General features: G+C 42.8%; 1 protein-coding gene across 7 annotated transcripts in view; it reads right to left on the bottom strand.

Annotated features, from left to right (window-relative positions):
- Positions 1 to 15,322: 15,322 nt before the first annotated feature.
- The window catches only part of GOLGA4 (golgin A4), a 132,472-nt gene continuing 122,703 nt past the window's right edge, over positions 15,323 to 25,091 (bottom strand). For 6 of the 7 annotated variants that reach the window (XM_073223381.1, XM_073223383.1, XM_073223384.1 and 3 more), the window contains 3 exons: positions 24,466 to 24,552; positions 18,470 to 18,532; positions 15,323 to 15,998 (listed from right to left, as the gene is read on the bottom strand). In XM_073223381.1, the coding sequence (XP_073079482.1) occupies positions 18,503 to 18,532; positions 24,466 to 24,552 (117 nt within the window). In that variant the 3' untranslated portion in view covers positions 15,323 to 15,998; positions 18,470 to 18,502. The remainder of the gene's footprint in view (positions 15,999 to 18,469; positions 18,533 to 24,465; positions 24,553 to 25,091) is intronic. The other variant, XM_073223382.1, reaches the window with a different exon arrangement.

Raw genomic sequence — 25,091 nt, 5'->3', positions numbered from 1 at the left:
AGCAGTATACGGAGCTGATCAGAGCCCCTTATTGCTGGTTTTACTCCCTTATCTCTCTTCCCCAACTCCCTCTCTTGTGCTTCTCGGAATCACTTCCCAAAGGAACAGGTGGTGCCAAAGCCCTTGCCTGAGGGTCTCATCTCAGTGGAGCCCAGTCCCAGACCACGCCTGTCAGGGCCTTACGTTCGGATGGCAGAGGCTCTGCAGCGTTAGATGGCAGTACACATGATGGAGGAATATCAAGTGGGGAAGGGGACGCAGCTCGGGGATGGGTGTGAGGCTGCTATTTTGCACAGGGGGTCCAGGAAGGCCTTGAGGAAAAGGTGACACATGTGTCAAGGCCTAAAGAAGGTATTGCACTCAGGTCAAGCTGTATCATGCCAGGTTCACAGGTAAAGTCTAGGCTGCAGAAGCTCAGCGGTTCATTCTCCTGAGACCTCATATCCATTGCAGGTCAGCAGTGGCTTTCTCCCCCCACATCTGCATTTAGCAACCAGCTGAGGAACATCGCTGGTGGTCATGGAAGACAGAAAAAGAATTCTGGAAGGTCTCACACCATTAAGTCAAAGTTCAGCTCTGACCTCGTAACTCATGTCCAGAACCGGGCAAATGCCCACCAACCACAGAAGATGAAGGTACCGTTTACCAAATCTGAGTAGTAAAGAGCTGAAAAGAGTTTGAGAACAGATCTAATATCACCACCATCCACATTCAGACAAAATAAACTCACCCTCTGCCCAGGGGGAAATGTCTGTCACGGCATCAGACTCAATGCCCATCACAAGGTGGTTGGTCTCCATGTCAGGCATGTGCTGGTTCCTCTTGATCCAGGAACCTGTGCACTAAAAAGGCAAGTTGTCTGAACCCATCGCACAATTCATAATGTCTGGCTGTCCACGAAAGGTACAGGGCATACTAAAGGCAAAACACCCAGTCCGAAGAACGCAGGTAAGCATCAGAACCAGAATCAGATACAGCAGGGATGTTGGCCTTTTCAGACCCGGAGATTAAAATAACTGATTATTATTAAGGGCTCTAATGGAAAAAGTAAACAACAAATAATCACAGATGGCTAGTGTGAGCAGAGAGATGGAAATTCTAAGGAGTAATTTTTTTTAAATGATAGAGACAAAAACACTATTACAGAATTGAAGAATGCCTTTGATGGGCTTGTGTAGTAGACTGGACCTGGCTCAGGAAAGGCTGTCTGAGCTTGACGATTTATCGATGGAAACTTCCAAAACTGAAAGGCAAAGAGAAAAAAGACTGGAAAAAAATATTGAACAGAATATCCAAGAACTGTGGACAGCTATAAAGTGTGTAACATATACATACTGGGAATACCAGATACTCATTCCTCCAAGACTGATGGAACCGTTAAGTCCTGGAGACTCACTTTTAGGTAGGTTCTGGGTTCCGGAGATACCCCAGTAAACAGAACAGAACCACCTTGTGGTGAGGAGAGAAAGTGACAATGAACAAATGTCTAGGGAAAAAAATCTAGAGAGTGTATCATATGGAGTTCACTGCATTGACCCTCAAACAATATGGGGATTAGGGGCGCTAACCGCGCCCCCCCAGTCAGAAACTCAAGTATAACTTCTGACTACCCAAAACTTACGTACTAATAACCTGCTGTTGACCGGAAGCCATGCTGATAACAACACATATTTTGTATAATTGTACAATAAAGTAAGCTAGAGAAAGAAAATATTATTTCAAAGTGTTGCAAACTTTCAGAAAATCTTCCAATATACTTATTTCAAAAAATCCACATACAATGGACCCACACAGCTCAAGAGTGTGTTGTTCAATGGTCAACCATACATAGAGTGGAGTAAGGGAAACAGAATCTGCCTAGCAGGAGTGGGAATGGTATTTTTTGCAAGATACTCAAAGAAACCTCTCTGAAAAGGTCATGTTTGAGCAGATACCAGGCAAAGGTGAGGGAAATACAGTACAGTACCCAGTATAAGAGCATTTCAGTTGGAAGGAACAGTAATGCAAAGGCCCTGAGGAGGGAATGTACCTCACGGAAAGGCAAGCAGGGCAGCAGGCTGAAGCAGAAGGAGCAAGCCGCCGATCACGGAGGTCTCCGGGGTGACGGGGCAGGCTGCTGGCCACTGAAAGGACTAATTTTCTGTGATGGGTATGTGGTCTACTGGGCACAGGGAGTCAGAGAGTGAAATGGCTTGACTTCTATTCTAGAAGGATTGTTCCAGCTTCCATGGGGAAAAAAAATTTTAGAAGCCAAAGGCAGAAACAGGAGACAGTGTAGGAGGTCAGTGCCAAAATTCAGTTAAAAATGATGATGGTTTAGATGGACGAATGGCAATAGAGGTAGAAAAGGTGGTGGGAATCCAGGCACATTCTGAAAGCAGAGACAGCAGCTTTGCTGATGGACTGAAATGTCCTGCATGAAGGGAGCAGAGAGTTCAGGGTGATGGCCAGGTTCTGGCCTGAGCTGTTAGAGGGATGGGGTTTCCATTTACCTAAAAGGCAAAGATGCAACAGGGACAGATTTTGGGGGCATACTAAGGACTTAGTGATGATGTGTTAGGTCAGAGATGCCACCAGACGCCTGCCATGGATTGAATCCTGTCCCCTCCAATTCGCCTGCCAAAGCCCTACCCCCACAAGGCTGTATCAGGAGATGGGCCTACGAGGAGGCAATCAAGGCCAAATGGGTCACAGGGTGGGGCCCTGACCCCTTGGGACTGGCCCTTGGAAGACGAGGCAGAACACCAGAGCTCTCCCTCTCCACACCCACAGAGGAAGGGCCGCGTGGGGACACGGCGAGAAGCAGCTGTCCACAGGCCAAGCAGAGAGGCCTCTAGAGAAACCCCCCACCCACACCTCGCCCTGGGCCTCCAGCCTCCAGCCTCCAGACCGTGAGGAGGTCGTTCTCCTGTGTAGGCCCGCCCCACGCACCGCCTGCGGGGAGATGCTGAGTGAGCCGGTCCCCAAGTCTGCAGTTTGGTGGCAAGCCCCGGGCCAGTCAGAGTTAGGCACATACATGACATTTGAAGCCATGGGAGAAAATGAAGTCATCCTCGGAATGAGCTTGGAGAAGAAGAGGCTTCAGAAGGTTCCTTGGGGTGCTCAGGGCCTGGGGAATGAGTGTTACCAGAAAGGAGTGGCTGGTGGGTGGTGAGAAACAAGAGCAGCATGTTCTGGAAGCCAAGAGGAACCAACGCGGCCCTTGCTGTTGATGGAGGCAGCAAGACAAGCACCCAGGACCACGTTGGCTCTGACCCTAGGCCGCGGGTGACCTGTTGGACAGCGGCCAGCTGCAGAGTGGGGCGAGGCCCTGCCTGCGGGCTTGAGCAGGAGGCCGCGGGAGGTGGCAGCGGGCAGCTCGCCCCAGGTTCCCACTTAGAGGACACAGTCAGTGCAGCACATGTTGGGAAGGACATGAGGCCAGAGCAGAAACGCGGGACTCTGTCCTTCCCGGGTGGCAGTGCCTGTGCTGCAGATGCACCGTGGGACCCAAGGAGCTTGGCAGGTGCATGGGGCTGGACCAGGTGCAAATGGGGAGGCCCAGCTGTGGCCACCCAGCTGGTCAGAAAGGGGTGGCACTGACCACCGAGGGGTGGTGAGGACTTCAGGGAGGATGCACAAGGAGATGATGGGTGGGAGGGCTGGGCAGGGGCTGGATGCTGGAGGAGGAGAGGCAGGAGGTGGTGGGGGGGCAGCACTGGAGCCCACGGGCTTTAGTTCTCAGTAATTTGGGAGTTGTGCCAGCAGAGGAACAGGCGCTGGCCAGCGGGAGGCTGAGCAGTACACCCTGGACATGGTGAGAGCACAGAGCTCCAGGAGCCTAGGTACGGGGATGCAGGCTGGAGCTCCAGGGGGGACATGTGGATGCTGACTACGCTAGGTGCACACACACACACACACACACATACGCATGAGCAATCTACAGGGTTTCACCTAAATCAAGAAAGCAAATGGAGCAGTCAGAGCGGAGTGGGAGGATGTGGGGTTCTGCTCACGAATGGGCCTGGATTTGAGAGGGCCCAACGGGAGGCTGGGAGTCACCCGGCGGGCCTCAGATGCCGCCTCCCAGGTGGTTGCTGGGGCGTGTTGCATGCTTCTGGACCCCACCATGACCCCGATTCTCCACCTATGGCTCTTAGGAAAGTCAAAGAAAACACAGGTTGCAAAGGCCTGGCATAAAATGACAGCCAACCAGGGCCATGCTTTTCCAGCCTCTTCTGACATCTGCCACTTCAGCCACAGTTCCTGATGAGCAGCAGAGGAGCAGACGTGCTCCCGTGACCATCTGCTGCTGCTGTCAGAGCAAGAGCCCTTTCTGTTCCCCCAATCCCTCTCCCTCTTCCCTTCCTTCTCCCCCTGTCGCCCTCCATCCCTCCTTCCCCCTCTGTCTCAGGTCTCTCTCCCTCTCCCCCTCTCTGCTCTCCCTCCCTACCTCTGGTGAAGCAATTCTAACAGGTCTCATTAGCCCCAGGCAAGAACCCAATTGTATGCTGTCCCAGCAGCTATGAGGCATCTGACATGTGACCCTTCAGTCTTCTTGGTTAAGCTTCTGTTCTGTCCTAGCTCAATAAAATCCAGTTTCAACTTTTGAAACAGCTGCCAAATATGACTGAAAATGGATCTTAATTAGTAAAGGGGCCAGCAGTGCCTGCATCCTAGGAGGGCTCAAATGGGTCAGTGTGTCCGAACCCTTCACCCTGGGCCTGGAAGGACAACATGCTCCCCAAACCCACATTTTCTCCTCCTTCTCCATCTTCCTTCTTAAAAGAAAGGAATGCCCTCTGTGGGGGCCCTGAAGCAAACCTAACATTCACATGTATAAAAAAGGCAAATACCCTTGTAAGGGCAAAAAGAGAAGGAGGGAGACAGAGACAGAGGATTGAAGGGAAAGATGCTGTCAGCAGGTCCTGCCCGCACGTATGGAGCCCAGAAGTGGTCTTTGCGTTTGGAGACAGAGCCGTTAGGCAAACAGATCTGGATAAATGCAAAGCGAAACTTGTTCTAGACGTGAGAGTGACTTACCTTGTCCTTCCCTGGTCAACCCAGGGTGGCCAGACTGGAGAACACCAGTGCCATAAAAAATTAGCAAACAGAGCAACTAGCCCCACAGAGCTGCAGGATAAAGAAGGGGAAATTTTTAAAATTCTATTAGTATCTTCAGAGAGATTTAAAACAAAGTTTCATTAGGATATTACTTCAGTTAAAAAAATTAGTATTTGATTTATTAACATCACAAATGTGCAAGCTTTTTAAAGTTTAGGTTCAGCTTATAAATCTCATTCTAATAATCAACCTATCAAACATCATGCAATTATTTTAAGGTTTTTATAACTTCATTAAATTCCCTTTAATATTTGAAATTGCTGCATTAATAAAATTTCTCATACTTGATTTTCTTTAGAGGCATTTCATGTATTTTACCTGACTCAAAAAACCTTCCAAGTATTCATGTAATTCCTTATTCACCCAAGGTTGATAAATCTAACCAATTAAACTTAAAAATAATGTGTATCTTAAGTTATCTTAAAAATATTCTTATACTGTTTATAAACTTGAAAGTTTTAGATTACTTCACAAATCTAAGTCACTCTTCAAGTGTAACTTTTAAAATGAATCCAAGGTTAATTTATTTGTTAATCTAATGTGCCAATTTATCTTACACATACAAATAACCCCAAAAGATTAGGACCATGGATTTGTTTCACTTTGACACTTACATTCAATTTTACCTTAAAAATCATCCTACAGGATGAACATGTCCTTGTAAACCACTTTTGGCCAAGCCTGAATATTGAATGAACATCCACCTAAAGCCACAAAACTTCAGTTTCCCAGTGCTGAGCACCCCAGTCCAGGGTGGATGCTACAGGACTTAGCAGCTGCAGCTCCTGCCTGGCCTGAGCCCGGCTTCCCTGAGAGCCCCACGGCACCTGCGCTTCCACCTGCAGGACCAGCTCCCACTCCCAGTTTAGGTCTCCACTGGGCTGCTCACTGGGGAAGATACCTGGGCCTCAACTCCCCAGACCTGGAGGGCCCTGAAGCCTCTGCCCCCTGTGCCAGGGCCTGGCCCTCTCCAGGCTGGGCCCCTAGACTGGTCTGAGGCCATCCACTGCCCTCACTGGCCCTGGGAACAGCCCCTCCTCACTGCTGGTTTGGGATAGAGGATAGAGGATGGAGCTAGAGAACAGAAATAATCAAGCCATCAGGGCAGCCCTGTGGTTCAGACTGAAACAGAATCTCTGTAGCTGAAGCACTGAAGTCTGCATTTTAAAGGCTCCTTGGGCCATTCTAGATTTAAGAGTTATCAAACTGGTGACCTAAATTTGACACCAACCTTCCAGGTCGCCAAAGTGAAAAGGTAGACATGTTACAGGATAACTTGCTCAGCACTTGGCTGTAAAATAAGTTTCTTGTACACAGGTGATTCTCATGGACTATAGAGACGTAAAAATCATAATCACTGGTTCCCCACAGTGCTCTCTCAGAGTGGTCTAAGTACCTTCTGCAACACAGCTGAGCAGCACCACCTCTGTGGGGCCCGAGGAAACTTGGGCTGAGCTCCTACTGGAGATCTGAATATAGAAGAGAACACTTTTCAAGGCCTTTGATGGTAGAATCTTTGTTGAAAAAAATCTCATGTAGAAAACCAATACAGAAAACAAATACAAGTGGAGCAGCATTGAATGAAATGGAGGGCCCCAAGCCCTGCCTTTTCATCCCTGACCCTCCTGCCTGACCTGCTGCCCCTGCAGAGCTCCCTGAATCCCCCGGGGAACCCAAGGCTCCATGAAACCCAATTTGAAGACTGAATATTTATAGCTGTGATGCAAAAGGGTTGATGACATGGATGAACTCCACGGATTGGTACAGCTGGGTAATCCTGGGTTGACAAGCATTTTGATTAATTATTTGTGTTGAGGGCCCCAAATCTTCACACCCTCACTGTATTCACATGCCTTATGATGTGGCTTTTTTAATTGACGTATAGTTGGCATACAATATCATATTGGTTTCAGGTGTGCAACAAAGGGATTCTAAAATTATATACATTACTGAACTGCTCATCTTGGTAAGTGGCGTTACTATCTGTCTCCACACAAATATATTACAATATCATTGACTATTTTCCCTAGGCTATACTTTTACCCCAATGACTAATTATTTTATAATTGGAAGCTTATGCCTTTTTACCCCCTTCACCTATTTCACCTACCCCCACCAACCCTTCCTCTGTTGCAACTACTAGTGTGTTCTGTTTATGGGTCTATTTCTGTTTTGCTTACCTGTTTGTTTTTTTTTGATTCCACATAAACGTGAAATCACATGGTATTTGTCTTTTTCTGACTTATCTTACTTAGCATAACGCCCTCTAGTCCATCCACGTTGTTGCAAATGGCAAGATATCATTCTTTTTTATGACTTGAGTAATATTCCACTGCATATTGTACCACATCTTCTGTATCCACTCATGATGTGACTCTCAGGCTCCTCCTATCAAGAGATGATATGACTTTCCCCACCCTTTAATTCTGAGTTTGGCCTAGGTTGTGATGTAAGCAGAACCTTCAAAAGGTACGTACAGGCTGCCATTTCTGCTCTTGTATCTGGGTCTTCACTGTGAGAACATGACCAGCAGCCTGCAGGAAAGATGACAGAGGCACAGGCAGAAGAGCCATCTCCCAGCTGAGCTGACAGCCCGCCAACCCCAGGTCACATAGGGAGCCTGACCAAGGCCAAAATTGTCCAGCCTGAATCAGGCCAGCAGGTGCTCTTGAGCTAAGCAGATGCTTGTTTTAAGCCACTGAAGTCTAGATGGTCTCGCTCCTGCAGGAGAGTCTGCTCATGGACCCCTGTGAGGGCTGGGGACTCGGGTTGGAAGTAGGGCTGGGTTTGGCACATGCTTCCCAGCAACCATGCCACAGTCCAGCTGGGGAGAGGGAGAAGGAGGGACGTGCTCTTGAAAGGCACAGACAGCCCTCCTTCCCTTTAGATCATTCTCTAATCACTCAGCTGGCTTGGCTGTGGTCATTCACACCTTCGGCTGGATGTGGAACAGACTTCTCATCCAGATCCCGAGAGGGGAATGCACTTGCGCCAACTGTGCAGTGGGCCAAGGATTCTGGGGTCTGCTCTAAATCCTTGCCTGTGAAGCTGTTCAGACTGAGCCTCAGGGACAAAGGCCAGCTGGCTGTAACCTCCTGGGCCAAGAGAGTGAGCACTGGGGTACACAAAACTCCAATGAACACACTTGACTTTAGACAGCTCCTTCTGCCCTGCCTCCTTTCAGGAGACCCAGATTACCCCGTGCATTGCATTTGGCTTGAGCAATGGAACAGCCCACGTGTGTTTCATTTTCAGAGTCCACACTGGCAAAAAGCTGCTGCTGCAGGATTCCTGGCAGCCAAACCGGCTCTGAACTGTCAAGGAGGGGTAAGTGGCTTTCAGCTGAAAACACCCGAGACATCTTGAGGTTCTCTCTTGGTACTGCTTAGGATAAAGTCTGTGACGTGAGCAGGGCAGATGTGGTCTCCCACAGTCTGCTTCCCTATGCCTGCCCCTGCCTCACGTTGGGTGTGGGATGTGCCAGCAACTCTACTGCCCGTGGCTTCATCTTGGACTGGCTGCTTCTGACCTCTGGGCTTCCCGTGGTCCTTCGCTTTGGTGGCCTCCCCCTCCCCGAGTCTCACAAGCTTCCTGCTGCTCTGCTCAGGACTCAGGTGTCATCCGTGCAAGGCTTAGGCACACAACTTTGCTCCCGGAACACCTGGGCTTTCCTCCAGCACCTGAGGATGCTCTTGATTAAAGCTTAATCGAAGTCTCTTTCAGCTGGCTTCTCATCTCTCAGGGTGCATTCTGTCTGCGAGTCTGCTAGCGCCTCCTCTCCGGGGTTTCCCTCCTCTGGCTGCTGGTGGGGTGGCTCTGGTTGGGAGCTCTAGCAGTACGGGTGGCTCGCCGTGCTGGCCTCTATGGGGCCGAGTGGCATCTATGCGCCCTTCTTCCTCAGGGACCGTGAGTGACTCTGCACCTGCATCACTCGAGTGGTGGGACTCTGAATGTCACACCCTCAGTACTACAGGCTCAGCCTCTGATTACTCTCAGGGAACACTCTTACCCACTCTCTTGGGCAAGTCCAGCCTGCCTTTCCCAGGCCAGAGTGGAGTTTTCCTATTTCTGGTCCAATGGACAGTCTTCAGTGGCTCCTGGGTTTATGCAGAAAGGTCAGGCCTAATTCCCCACCTCACAGGGGTTTGAAAGCTAGCGGCAGACATAGCTGGTGTCCACTGTCAGCCTGAAGGGAGCACCAGTGTTGGCCGGGACTGGGGTGGACATGTGGGCTCAGGTTCATTTCATACTTAATAAAATGGGCCAGGCCCTGAGGGCCAGGTCACTCCCTCCCTGGGAGCCTCAAGGGCCTGTGATGGGGTAGGACTCAGGGGCCAGTCCAGACGACACAGGATGATTTCCTGGGGCAGCTGGGGACAGGCCCAGTGGTGGTTGGGAATGACAGTCAAGGAGCCCTGGAGGTCAGAGCTGGTCAAGACAGGAGGTGTGAGACTGAGCAGAGTTGAGGTGAGAGGAGAGATCAGACCCAGTGGCTAGCACTGCACATCTGGTCAAGGTGGACACAGGCAGGAACAAGGTGAGGGTGTACATCCTCACTGAATGCTGGCAGCAGGATTCCTAGGTAGCTGTCATCTTGAGGCCTAGGGGAGAGCCACACAGGCCCTGACTGTCCCAGGAAGCTGGTCACTTCTAGGAGTTAGAACACCCCATGGCAATACTGGTTTGCAGGCCCAGGAGCCCACGTGAGGAGCAGTAGAGGCTCTCCTGCCTTCCCTCCCAGCCCATGTTCTATCACTGGAGGCCTAGTGGGGAACTACAACTCTACACCCCTAGCCAGCAGTAATGAGGAGCCCCTCCCCACCTTGGGTGTCAGTGAAGGCCAAGCAGAGAACCTGGACTTCTCTCCCCACTGAGCATTATCGGGGAGGTGTCCCTGCACTGCCCCATCCCTTCCTCTGCAGTGTCAGAGACCAGCTAAACCAGAGGATTTGAGCAAGGTCAAGTCTCATTACACAATATGCAGAATGTCCAGATTTTAACCAAAAGTCATTCAACATATCAAGAACAAGGAAAATCTCAACTTGAATAAAAAAAGGTAATCCATAGATGCTAACATGAAAATGCAGATGTTAGAATTATCTGACAGAGGTTTTAAAGCAGCCGTAACACATATGCTTCAATAAGCAATAACAAACATGCTTAAAACAAACAAGAAAAAAAAGACTCGGCAAAGAAATAGAAGATATCAATATCCGAGTGGAAATTTTAGTACTGAAACATGTAACTGAAATGAAAAACTCAGCAGATGGGTTCAGCAGCAGAATGGAGGGGACAGAGAGGGAAGTCAATTAACCTGGGAGAAAACAGAAATTAGTCTCAACAGAAAATAGGCTGAAAAAAGAAATGAACAGAGCCTCAGAGGCCTGTGGGGCCAACACAGAAGATCTAACATTGTATCATGGGAGTTACAGAGGAGAAGGGAGAGGAGAAAGAGGACAGGGCTGAAAAATACTTGAAGAAATAATGGCTGAAACTTCCCAAATCTGGCAAAAGACATACACCTGTAGACTCAAAAAGCTGAGCAAACCCTGAATGGGGTAAACCCGAAGAAATCCACAGGACACATCACAGTCAAACTTCTGAAAACACATTATCCTGCAACTTTTTTTTTGCAGTGTATCAGTCCACTTTCCCTAGGTTATGCCACAGTAACAAATGACCCTCAAGTCTCCATGGCTTACAACAATAAACGTTTATTTCTCACTGGGGTTACATGTCTGACCCATGTGTCTTCATCACTCCAGGCCCAAGCTGAGGATGCAACCCCATCTCTTCAAATCTCATGGCAGAGACCAAAGAGCAAAGTCTGCACTGCGCAGGGTCTCTTCAAACTGCAGTTCACATGTGGTGTATGTCATGTCCCCTCAAACCCCCCTGCCCAAAGTCACACAGCCAAACAATGCTGGTGGAGAAATGCACTCTGCCTACTCCAACAGGTGCAGCAGAGCCAGATAACCAAGTACATGGGTGCATAACCCTCATGCAGGCAGTGAATGGAAACCATAATCCAATCTATCAGTCTGCTCACTGGGTTATAAATATTCATTTCCTTCCTGGCTGCTCACCCTCCTCCCAGACATCCCAAAGCCTCATCTAATCACTGCATCAGACATTCTGTCTAGGATCTCATGACCCGTACCAGATCTTGTGTCAATTTCTCCTGGAGACCTATGAAGAAGACAGATTCTGTCCCACCACTGCCAACATACGGTAGTGGAAAAGAGGGACAGCGAGGCAAAGAGCCAATGCCCCTGGTTAAAAAGGGGAGGCTAACCGCAGTGTAATAGAAGGGCGGGGAAACCAAGAGGCAGTCTTCCTACAGCAGGGGAACGAACAACTGGAAAAGTCTGAGAGGACCCAAAGCAGGCCTGTAGGCCCATCTGGAGGAAGATACTCAGAGTAAAATTCTTAAGGGTGTATTGCACTGTCATTGAGGCAATGTTCATGTTTGGTGTTTGAACACTTCTAAAGAACCTAACAACAAAACCTAACATAAGAAGGGCCTCAAATTAAGGAACAAGTTATTACTATAGAAACAAGTGGCTTGAGGGTGAAGGAATGCCAATGTGCTCACCTGCACCCACCCACCCTACGGACGCTTTGCGATTTCACCTTTGACACTTCAGATCTGGGGGAAGCCCAGTTTTGAAAGGTAGGGTCTGAAGAGTGTCCTGACCCAGAATGTCCACCCATGCCTTCCATCCGTGGAGTGTTAGGGACAGTGGTGCCTGACAGGTCTGGCACAGTCACCTGAAATGTGTCTGCTTGTTAGGCAACCAGAGCCTGCTGACAGGTAGGTCGGTCCTGGGTCGTTTTTCCAAGTAGGACGGTCAGGTCATCATGAGTACTGAACAGAATTGACTACTTACATGTAACCTAGTGTTGTTCAACAGTAGAGAAAGGGATAAAATGATAGTATAGCCAGTGGGTAAAATATTATGCAAAAAGTTTCAAAGGAACTTTAATGGTCCTCAGTAAAGATATAAAGGTTCATGTACACACACACACACACACACACAGCCTACTCCTCCATACATGCATTCACATACTGGAAAAATACTCCATGATGGAAGCACTCAAGTGGTAACACTGGTTATTTCTTGGTGGATCCTGGAGGATTATTTTTTCTTTAAATGTATTCTCCAAATTGTCTACAATGAACCTAGATTTCTTTCAGAAGCAGAAAGAAAACGAAATCAAAAGGTCTTTTCTGTGTGGTTGCCTTTTAGAGATAAAATCTTCAGTTGGAACACAGAATTTTGGCCTAAAGCCTCGGGGCCCGTCTGCTGTTTGAGGGAGAGAAGCTACAGGCAAGCCACCTTCACTCCCGGACCTGCAGCCGGGAAAGGCTGGGCACCCCCCAACACAGCCTCTGTGTGCCACTAACTCCACAGGCAGGTTTTGTGGCCACAAATTTTTGAAAGAAGAGAAGTTAACATACATCAGAAAAAGTGGTATTTTAACAATTTTAAGTCGCTACAGATTGAAGGTTTGTATCACACCAAATTTGTATATTAGAACCCCCAATGCAATAGTATTGGGAGGTGGGGCCTTTGGGAGGTATAGATTGTGAAGGTGGAGCCCTCAGGAATGGGACAGGTACCCTTAGAAGAGGCCAGAGAAAGCTCTTTTGCCTGCTGCCATGTGAGATCACAGCAATAAAAGCCCCCTATGAACTAGGAAGCAGGCCCTCACCAGATACCAAATCTGCTGGCACCATGATCTTGGACATCTCAGCCTCCAGAACTGTAAGAAGTAAATGACTGCAGTTTATAAGCCACCCAGTTTATGGTTTCTTGTTACAGCAGCACAAATGGACTAAGATGTAAGTCAACAAAAAGGCTGTCAAAAAGGTTGTTTATCAAAATTCACAGGCATCCTACTTGAACTAAATGACCATAAAATTAATTTCAGTAGCCACAAGTGAAAATTTTACCAAGAACTTGAAATAAAATCTTACCAGCATCCAGCACCTTTCAAAGTGAAATGCTTGTTCCTTGGCAATAAATTTCCTGCATCAATCTTTTTGTGTGGTGCAGTTGCAAGGTCTTGGAGAGAGCCTTGGACGCAGAGCACCAGCTTCTGATCTCAGCACTGGGAACCCAGTGTTCTCTCTGCAGCCTTTGGCCAACCACCAGCCATCATGAATCTCGGCTTGTGTGCAAGCAACACTCAGAGGAATGGGAGGAAAAGTACCCAGCAGGCTGGAACCTATGATGCAAACACCTTCTGTATGTATGGTTGGAAAAACTGTCCTTCCCCAGGCATCAATCAGGGACATAGTGATGGAAGATCTTTGAGGACAGGCTCCAGACAGGTGTGAGGGCCTGGCACTGGCCAGTGAAGGCTTTATCCTTTGTGCTATAGAAGTAACAGCAGGAGAGCGTCACCGTTTTCACCAAGGTGAACTGAGTACGCAGCACCCTCCTCTAAAGTGGGGCTGGCCGCACATGTGCATCAAGGACAAACGCACAACTCCTGTACATTAACTGATCATCGCTCCTGCCCTGCTCCATGTGTACAGTCCAGCAAGTGGTCTTCTCAGTGGTGGGCAAACTACAGCCTGCACTGCCCTTGTAAGTAAAGTTCCTGGGACACAGCTGTGCTCTCTTATGTAGTAGCTGCAGCTATTTTTTTGAGAGGCTGAGATGAGACTGGCCTATAAAGCCAAAAATATTTACTATCTGGCCCTTCATGGAAAAAGCTTGCCAGCTCCTGCAACTTTTTTGATACGCTTGTCTCCATAAATGGGTTAGGGAGAAACTGTAGGAAACTGTATATGGATTTCACTAAGAGTAGGCAATTTCTACCTTAGAAGAAGATATAAAAGGTTAACCAGAAATGTCTATTGTCAAACCCTTCAGTGAGACAAAATTTTGCCACTTAAGTAAAGTGTGATTTAAAAACAACCGGTAAGAAGACCCTTTTCCCTGCTGCAGTAGTAGTCCTCAAAGATCAGCAGTGGGTTATAGGAAGACCCAGAGGCAGCCTACCCCAAGAGCCCTTTAAGATACACCAGCAACACTAAGGTCCAGTCTGTCTAAGCTAAGGTTAGATAATCCCCAGTTATTTAATACCATGTTTGCTAAAATATAAAGGGTGTATGAAACCCTGTGAACAGTTTTCAACTTCTGGAGTCCAGAAATTCTCAAGTTTGATAAGAATTAAAGTATGGTCTATTCTAGAGACAGGAGGCATCCCCAAGTTCACAGAACCCTACAACACACACCAGTAAGTATTTTTTATTTCCATACTTCTCCAAACTTGGTCATGATAATTTCGAACATAAAAAGTAGTCTTTCCAACAGGCACAGTCGCAGGGGGGCCATCAGGTGAGAATTTGGGGATCAACAGAGGTGAGGCTCAGAACCTCACCCCCGCTGCTTTGAGAGAAATCTTCTGCATCCGTGGATGTCTTGCTGCCCTTGTCTAGCCTGGATTAATACTTAGTCCATAGGCACACACCTGATCATCTGATCATCTACATTTGCCCTCTTACAGCACTAAACTATGTTTTCTACCTTTATCTTGCATCTACCTACCACTTCAGCATTTTATTAAAAATAAAAATAATAATAATAAGAGAAATGTGGGATCAACATATAAATCAAGTACAAAAATCAAACGAATATTCATATTTGACCTGATTGTTTATAGGTCATATTGCATGATCAAAACCGAAAGTTTCTGTGATGACTGCCCTTGTACTGTTCACCATGTAAGAATTTATTCACTATGTAAGAATTCGTTCACCATGTAAGAACTTGTTCGTTATGCTTCAGAAGATTGGAGACTGACGAGAATTAGGCTTGAGATGGATTAATGATTGTACATTGAGCGTTGACCCCCCTATACTGAATTTTATTGTTGTTAACAACCATTTGATCAATAAATATGAGAGATGCCCTCTTAAAAAAAAAAAAAAGTCTATTTAAAAAGAGAAGATACCACTACCACAAATGGAAAGCCAGTAATATTTTTTTGTATTGAATGATAACATTTTATTATGCATAGAAAGATAGGAAGGAAATAAATTAAAATGTTAATAAGCCTTAAAAAAAAAAAAAAGTAGTCTTTCCAAATGCTTACAATATAGCTATCTTGACAAATAGTTTCTCATTATATTCACCCAGATAGACCATAAATTGTTAACTACTTTGAAAGATATTTCAACTTAGGAAAAAACATAATAAGCAAATTTTATAGAGTAAATAAACTTTATTTATCTGTTCTCCAAGATGACATTGCCAATAGTCAGATTTGCATACAATACAGTTATGTTGACTATTTACAATTTACAGTAGTATTTTTCCTCTGAAAAATATAAGTACAAAAGCTAAGTAAACAAGGTGCTTTTGTGTGGGTTTATCGTGTGTCATAGTTTAAAGAACTAATCTTGCAAATACTTAACAAATCAACCTGGATAAAACAGTCAATTTCTTTATCAGGAAAAAATCAACTAAGTTTCACCTCAAAATGTATTGCACAAGTCATTAAAAAAAATCACCCTAACAATAAATAGGAAAGGCAAGCAGTTCTTTAAAAAGAGGGACAGAAAGAGTGGGAGAAAGGAACATTAAGTGAGTTCATAAATCAGGTTAAGTTATTCAAAATAACAACATAAAACTTCCTGACAACAACAAAAAAAACTGAAGAAAAATAAAAAAACGATCACCATTTCTCCACTGATAAAAATCTATTTTAAAGGCAGTCTGCAATGTATCTGTGGGCCAATGTCAACTTTTTCTTGGTCTTTTGGCTACAGAGAGGCCGTGAATTACAGCTTCGTTCTTAAAGAACAGCAAATGTGCAGTTTTCCAAGCCTGCCCGACATTACTCTCCCCACTTCTTCAAGATGAAGGTCGGAGCCATGACTGCAAAAGAAAAAGGGAGAGAGGATAAACAAAGAAAAAAGACTTTTAAAGCCAACCTTTTTGAAGATTTGTTTTTCAAGTTAAAATATATTCTGTGGTCTGGGGACTGAAGTAGAAATAATCTAAATATTAACTCCTAAAGGAACCTTCTAATAACTAATGTTCTTGGAATGATCTGACCTGTAGTCGGCAATCTGGATAACAGCATTTTTGGTTGAAATTTGGCACTGCCATCTTCCCCTATTGCTGAATGCTATGAGGTCATCCTTGACGAAAGCCAGGAGTAAACGTGATGGCATGGCAGACTCTCACAAGGATCCAGCTCTTCAGACTGGATTTGGAGAGGAGAAGAGTTCCTACCTTGTCCCCATCGTGCTGATTTTTCTACCTACTGCAATCCTCCCAGATGACATGCATGGCAGCAATGGCCAATCAGCACTCTGGTGGGAAAAGCTTTGCCTCATCAGCAACGAATAAACTTAATTTTTAAAGGCTTAACATATTATGTATTAGAAACTAAGCTAAACCTTCCTTAGAAAGTTTCTCTGATTAAAAGGTTAAGAGCCAGTAGACAGACCAAGTATGAGGTTAAAAATGCCATAAAAAATTATCAAATAAGTTTAAGTAATACAGACAAGCTTTTCATATATATTTAGTGGAAAGGTTTCTCAATTTGTAATGAACAATATAATCCACTACACATGATGCACATCTAGTAGCAAATTACTTATAAAACTCGCTCAAGCATCATGTTGGTACTAGAAGCCTGGAGAAGATAAGAAAAAGATCCTGTTATATTTAAATTCCTCTGTCAGTCACTGTTTTGAAACCTTAGCACTGTTGTAGAATGAGAAAGCCATATATGACTGACTAATGCTGTGTGATGTCCATGTCATAAACAACAAAAAAAGGCTGGGTGGCTTTTTCTAGTTTAAAAGGGACTAGAAACACATGGCAATGAATGCAGCTTGCGGTCTCTGATGGATCCTGCAATTTAAAAAATTGTGAGACAGCATTTGGAAAACTGGAAAAATGTGAATGTTTACTAGATACCAGATAAACAGCATTATGTTAATACCAAGTTTCCTGAGGACAATCATTGTATTCTGAGTATCTAGGAAAAGGCCCTTGTTCTTAAACAGATTTGTGAATGTATTTAGTTTATGTTTGTAAGCAACTGTCAAATGTTACAGAGGGAAAAATATATATGGAGAGACAGCAAGAGTGAGGACAAGAGAAAATTTGGCAAAATGTTAATAATTGGTGAGTACAGGTGAAAGGTACATGGGTGTTCATTGTACCATTTTTGCAAATCTTATGTTTGAAGCTTTTCAAAATAGAAGTTGAAGAGACAATCAAGCACTAGAAATGCTACATAATATACATTTCCAGTGATAAACGCTAGTATTTCAATGCAATAATATAACAAGCATGATCCAACACTTATATTATAAAAAAAGGAAAATGTTAAAAGACTTATTGTTTTAGGTATAGGATTTATATGACTAAAGATAATCACTAAGGAAAATTAATTGATATATATTAAAGTCAAAATGAGACTCAAAGGTAGCCAAAAAGGATTTTTGAAGCTACAAAGTTAAAAAAAGAAATGCTATTTAATGGCATTTTAAACCTTGATACTGTTAGTTGAATACTAGCTGAATTAATAATCACAGATAATCTTTCTTTTAATTATAATTAAACTCTATTCATTGTAATTCAGCTTATTTGTAACTTGAGAAAATTTTAGCACAATGTGAGGTAAAGACGTACCCTAAATTCTTATGGGTGATAAATCAATAAATAAAATGTGGAGGTGATGGCAGGAGTGTTTAAATATGAAAACAGTCAACTGTAGTGAGACATTTTAGATGCCTCCATTGCACTGTAATGTTAATTAGAAACAGCCACATTCAATTAAGGCAGGCTGACTAAGGGTCTCCTCAGGACAAGTGTTATTTTGTTATACGATATGATCCCAGAAAGTAATAAAACTGCATTTATTTTTAATCAATTTATCCCAGTTTCCACTATTTCAGACTAGCCTTGAAACTAAGTAGGCTTTACAATATTTTAAATTCTGCTTTTGTGAAATACATCACTTCACTTTTATGAAGAAAATGATTCTTCATTTCTCTCAATCTTTATTAAAAACATTCTTGGGAAATAGAAGACAAAAAGGAATATAAAATATATAAATGTTTTTGGATTCTTTAAAAATTTCAAAGAGCAATTGTGAGACTTTCAACAATTCAAAGAAATAAAATTTGCTAAAATGATGTAACTCTTAGTGATGGTGGTGATTATTAATCAATAAAATAGAATTACCATAAAATACCTATATTAACTCACAGCATAATCATATATTCATTAAACAAAAGAGCAAAAAAAAATTCTAGCAAAATGGTTAGTATCATGCAATACATTTGATTTTTGCACAAAAGACACAAGACATATTATTCTTCACTCACCACATGCTAACTAAGCACAGACTGATGGTTTACTCAGAAGATACCACTGCGAGGTGACGTATACTACAAAGCCAGGAAGAAAAAAAGCTTATTGGGTTAGTTTTAAGACTTAATATAACACACAGATTATATGTGTATATGAACTTCAAAGGATTAAACAGAATGTACTTCAATTTCTCAAATATCCCCAAATCAAGGGAGAATAGGCAGAGTATATAACGAACTCCCTCCCAAACTAAGTCAATATAACGTCACTGAGTTATTACTTGCAACTTTAAAAATTTAAATAACATAAAGAAGTACTTCACACTTCAGGTACATATTGATATGCTAGATTAATTGGGTATGATTATTCTATAAAAGGATTTTTCATAATTTCATTAAAGTACACATAAAATTTGATTTATATAATCTCACTTTCTCATCAAAAGTTTTGGGAAAATGCTGATGAATGTGAATACAGTATTGTCTACATGTTGAGTTGTGATTCACTAAAATGTGTTAATTTTATCACTGAAAAACTGTCTTGTAACTCAACAGTATATCAGAAACAGCTTTAGAATTGAAATTTGCACCCAAAGGATCCAATCTCAAATATAGCTTTTACTGTAGCAACTTTCTTAAATAAGTTCTATATCCTATTTGAGATGATTGTAATACAAGATTATTAATTAGCTTCCTGGTATGCTTTAAAATAGCTTCAACCAAAGAAAGTTTTTTTTTTTTAAATAAAATGTGAGTCTATTCTTAGTATAAACAAACTAAGCCGCATTACTTTATCTTTTATATTTAATGTGCAATTAGTAAGAAGCAGCAAAATCAAAAGACAAACTAGAAAATAATATTTGCAATACACACAACACAGTAAGGTTACTATCCTACTGGAAAACTTGCGGAAGTAGCAAAATACATGGTCTTCCTGTGTCTGTGCTCGAAGTATTGAAAAACTGGAAACCGCCGAAGTGCTCACAAATAGGAAATTGGTGAAGTAATTGTAGAACTTTCATACGATCATACAATCAGCCATTAAAAAGAATAAGTCAGACCAATTTGTAATGAAATAGAATAAAATAAAAATGTATTGAGCAAAAAACGCTAGCTGTTCCATACTCTCATCTTCATAAAGTGATAAAGGAATAATTATAAATATGTATTTTTTATATATAGCTCAGAAAACCTGGGGACATTCACCACACAGTGAGCCAAGGTGATCCCAGCATAGTGGCAACAGCTGGAAGGCTGAAGGCCATAAAGGCCCCCTGTTCTTTGTAGTGTATTTCTGAATTGTTTGCAATGATTTGTAATGATTACATATTACACAATTCTAACAAAATTGAGAGTCAAAATCACTTTTGAGATAACAAATACGTATTTTACACATACAGTATTTTTCACTATGTATCAAGTTTTCTTTGCATGTTTCCTGAACCTGCCTCACGGGCATCTATGGTGGGAACTTTTGTACCTAAGAGTTCTGAACAGCTCTGATGACTGTATCAATTCAGAAGAGGTTTTTAAAATTCCAACTCAAGGGAGAGAAGTGAGAAACATTACCTTAAGACCGTTTTGGGCAAGGACTGATCAAGAATTTAACACAACATGAAGGATCAGCATGAAAACAAAGCAAAAACAAAGTCAGCTGAAGATCAGTTTTTTGAAATGACTGAAGTAGATGGGGAATGAAAATAAGTCAAACTTGCTTCACTGGAAAGGAAAAAATTCTTGTAATGGGGCCACCAGGAAAACAGCCATCTAGGTTAAATGCGTCATTAGCTTTGCTAGCCCTCTCAAGAGAAAAAGGTGTTTCTTAAAAGATTCCAATGGAGCAAAAGATCCTCTCAACTCCAACAGATGATCCAGCTCCTAATTAAACTTTTGTAATGAAATTATTCTAAATAATACTCTCCTTTAAAAAAAATCTGATGCATTTTCATTCAGTAAAAAACAGATAAGCCTCAGACTTCTGTATTCACTCTTGCTCCTGCCCTGCTACTCAAATAACCAGTCTACTGTGGCCATCCAAGCTGCCTAACCTATCATGAAATGGTATTATTAGGCAAAATAAACTAAAAACAGAGGAAAATGGCTTCTCTGGGGAAGACCTTACGGCGTGTGCATCTCCTAACACCTGCCTGCTGTACATAAGGCGGTGCTTTTCCACCTGAAAGAAATCTAAAACTTAAAAACTTAAAATTTATTTAATACTTTAGGAGGAAAAAAAACTTCAGGGATAGAATAACCCAGCACACTCATTTACCAGTAAGGCCAGAAATAGAAGTTTTGCTCAAAGCCACAGCAGGGCTCAGCTAGCGCAATCAGGCCCCCCCACAGCAGTGCATGGGGCAGGCACTCCACAGTGCGGGGACACTTTCTAGCTGCTATCACTCCTGTAAAATGATCTAACTGTCCTACTGAGGTGGCTAATGATTTATGCTACACATTAACATCAGCTCACCTTTCTGAATCTCATTCTCTTGGAAAGACTAGTCACACCCCTTGTTAAATGGTGGCTAAGTAACCATCACCACCCTCCTGCTACAAAAACCCAGCCCAGCACTATACCCAGGGTCTCCAACAACTCCAACAAGGTGACAATAGTCTGGAGAAACAGAGGCTCTGAGATTGGTCCACTACTCAATGAAGGATGAGAACTCCTTCTCAAGACACACCACAATCCTCAAATAAACCAGACTTTAATCATGCCCTATAATTTAATCTTACTTGGCGGATAATGGTTTTTCATCTACAAAATGTAATTTTGAAATTAGGTTAAACTCTGAAAGCACTTACTTATAGCTGTTGTACTTTACAATGGAGTTTTCAAATAATGAGTCTAAAACTCAGGGAGGAGAGGGAAGATTACATAGTAAAGAGAAGATATACTGAAAAATAGCCTATCCGCAGTCATGGACAGCTTTTGACCATTGCACAAAGCCAAGTTTTTAGAATGTATTCCTCCTGTAACACCTGCTGCATAATGCAAACCCTGTCAGCAAAGTGAAATCTGTGAGTCTCGCTCCAGCATCCCAAATACTAGCGGGTAGGAGGCAGGTCTACAGTGCATTTGAGGTTTTCTGTAGTTAACTTTTACCAGCTTTTCAGCCTCCAAAACTAGAATAACACAACACTGAAGGTTGCTGATTCTAACAGAAGGGAAACTGTAGCTGTACATTTACAACAGATTACAGATAAGATCCATCTGGATCACACTGAAAATTAATGTGACTAAATAGCTTTTAAATGGTTAGTTAATAAATTCCTAAAAAGCTTGTTTTCTATTCTATTGGAAAGATATTTTATATATTTACCTTGAAAAGATATTTAAATATCTTCCTATTGGATATCTATTAGAAAAAGAGAAGCCATTGTTCTTCATAGTGTTTTGTTCTAACAGCTACAGATCACTGGCCAGGGGTATGAAATGAGCTGTAATTTCTTTATGAGGCTTGTTCAAAGACTGATTCTTCTTGCTCATTTTATGAATGGCAGCAATCTTAAGGCAATGTGACTTCTGCTTCAACTTTCTCAGTCAACACTGATCTTAATTTTCCATCAATTACAGAAATAATCATGAGTCACTCTATGAAGTGCCAAGAATCTCACATGGACAAAGGTGACTAAAATTGGTAAAAAGTCATCTTTGGGATCTCCCTCACTTCATGCTCATTGTAACTTCATAATTCCTAAGTAATTTCACTGTAAATTTCCTATGTACATTCACACTGTAATTTCATATTTCCTAAGCATCAGTTGTTACTATTTGAATTGTATTATTCAGGCATACATTTTATTCAAGTATAAAATGAATGGATGCTACCTCTTCCCCCTAAAATTAAAGGTTTCACAGTGTCAACAATCTTCCATGTCCCTATATTTGCCATAACAAGTAGAAGAGTAGGTGACTGCTGACTGAACTCATTAATTAAGATAACGATGGATAAGACGTTGCCTCAAGTGGTAGAGGAAAGAGTGGTGCTTTCTTTGTGGGCATGTCAGCCTCTTGGCCTTGTAAGGGGGGTTATTTCAGGAAGGATCAGTCACCATTTCATCCCCACCTAGAATGAAAACCACCTTAATTCAGGAATAAAGGATGTAGTATTTTCAAAGTTTTCCTTTTAGTTAAACTAAGAAAATTTTAGGTGCTCTTCAGAGTTTTTACACAGTTCACTACTTCTGTGTATGAATTCTTCAAGTCGTTTCCTTGGAGACAAACCACCCATGCCTGCACGCGCCTTGGGTGAGAGGTGTGCTTCCCACGCACCTGCCACAGCGGTGGCCTGGGCTGACTGCGCACCGCAGGGCCAATTCTGGGGAGGTGTGATCCACCGGTGAGTAAGAGCAGGCTGTGCCATACCCCAGCCCAAGATGATGATGCAGCCATGAGAATAAAAGCTTTCTAAGATCATGTGAAAACATTTTCCTAAACTGGACCATAATGACAGAATGCAGGCTCAAACTGCTTTGGAGATTTTTTTCCCACAAAGACAGCTGTTCTATTCCGTGGAGAGGAAAGCTACTCTGAGTGACCTGGTTATAGAACTAGATGTTAGCTGTAATTTAAAGTGACATTCTCTCTACTGATGAAGGGCATACATTATAATGACATATTTCTTTATCAAAAATATGCATAACCAGAAATAACTACAGAGGTATAGCAATGGTTTTCAGGCCACTAGATACCAGGGAGTAGTAATGCTTTATAAAAAAACAATTAAATGCTAACCAAAGTAACTGCAATTGTCCCAGACAATATACAATATGTATACAATACAATATAACATGGAGTTTTAGGGACGCTGGGATGACCTTACAGGAAGCCAGAAGAGATTAGAATGTGCCTGAGGCCTGGGATTCCCTCAGGACTGGCCCTGTCAACGTGTCAGGGGTGAGGAGTTCAAGTGCTTACATACAAATTCAAGGGCTGACAAGCCTAGAGAGGAAAAGCCTTCCATTCAGGATCTACAGATTTTTTGTTGAGGTCCATTGGTAGGAAACAGAACAAATTGGTGACCACTTCAAAAAGGGAGATTTAGGCTCAAGACAAGTAAGAACTTGGGTAAGAAACAGATAGTCTGTTGGGGAAAGAAGGGATGTTTTGGGAGGTAATTATTTCTCAACTTCATCTTTTTTTTCCTAGAGATACTCAAACACAGGCTAATCCACCACAGGGGTGATTTTGGCTTGCTCAAGAGAGAAGACGGGAGAGAACAGAGTGCCGGGACAGTGAAACAGGTAAAGAGCTTGGGAGGATTTGGAGGCTGCTGCACGGTAACAGCAAGACAAGAACAGGAAGCAGAGAGAGAGAGCTGGGGCAAGACAGGATTTCATGAGGTTCACACTCAGCTTAGAAGGTGTTTTCTTACTCAGTTACTGGTCAAGGGCAAAAAGCAGGCAGGCATGGAGAATTCTGCATGGTTTATGAAGTGTGTTTGTTTCATTTCAATCACCGCTGATAATATCACACGAAGTTTCTAATAATTAGTTAACTACATTCCCCTTGAGGGAATGTCACAAGCTCAACAATGCTTAAATTCTTCCACTGAATACTATTGTATTTGAAAAAAAACTAAAGTAGAATAAGGAATTGTCATCTAAAAAACATCTAACATCACAATACAATTTGGTTTAAAAAATTATCACTGGATAATTTTTTAACTAAAAATTTTTTTTAATTTGATTTAAAAATTACCACTGGATATGCCACAGCAAATGCCTTCCCTGTTTTTCTGTCCTTTTTATAAATAGCCCAAGTTCTGGAAATCCCATGTAGCATATATGGGTGTCAACCTCATATAAATAAGGTTGTTCTTTCCTTGAGGGCATCCATTCACATTTGCCCTCAGTTAAACTTTCTCAATGTTGATTCACTCATTTTTCAGGCTAAAGCACAATAAAGATTTTAATGTCTTTTACCAACTCAAAGTCTTTGTAAATGAGAAAATGTAAAGAGAGGAGATAAAATCATCTACTATCTGCTGCCTACTTTTAAAGCTTACCATTAGCCGAGCATCTTCTCTTTCCAAAATTTTCTGAGTCTGATCATCAGGAAACTTCAGTACAGTGGTTATAACCTTTGCCATCGTCTACAAGAAAAAGAAGAGACATCACCGACGGACAGGGAAGCAGGTGCAGTCTCAACCAGCTCTGACATGTCTGCTGGTGGGTTCTTTACAGCGCTTTCAATGGAAGCCACGACCAAAGAAGTATGATGTGAAGGTATTAGTCAAGGGGAGACAGCCAACACTAGCATTTCAATTTAAAAATACAATGTCTGGGCTGGTATCATTTATAATAGCATGAAGCTATGCAAAGTTCTACTGCTCTTGGGCCCTCTATCTTATTAAGATGAAACTTTATTACATGTTCAGTTTATATAGATCTTTATTTGTAGAAATCTAGCTAGTAAGTGATGTATTGGCGACACATATGCTTGAAATCATTAGAATTAGATAACTCCCAGGTTCAGCTTTAACTAAATCACATCATATATCTCATAAACACGGGCTACTGCATGGACATGAACATGCTTCATAGGTATTTTTAAGACATGCAGCACATCAGCCTAATAGAAATACAAATTACATTTAAATAAACACAAGATGTTTTGTTTGATAGAAAACAT

The sequence above is a fragment of the Manis javanica genome, chromosome 15 (assembly GCF_040802235.1).
Source record: "Manis javanica isolate MJ-LG chromosome 15, MJ_LKY, whole genome shotgun sequence".
Classification (NCBI taxonomy): domain Eukaryota; kingdom Metazoa; phylum Chordata; class Mammalia; order Pholidota; family Manidae; genus Manis; species Manis javanica.
The sequence above is the reverse complement of the archived record's forward strand: the minus strand, read 5'-3'. Positions and strand labels throughout refer to the sequence as shown.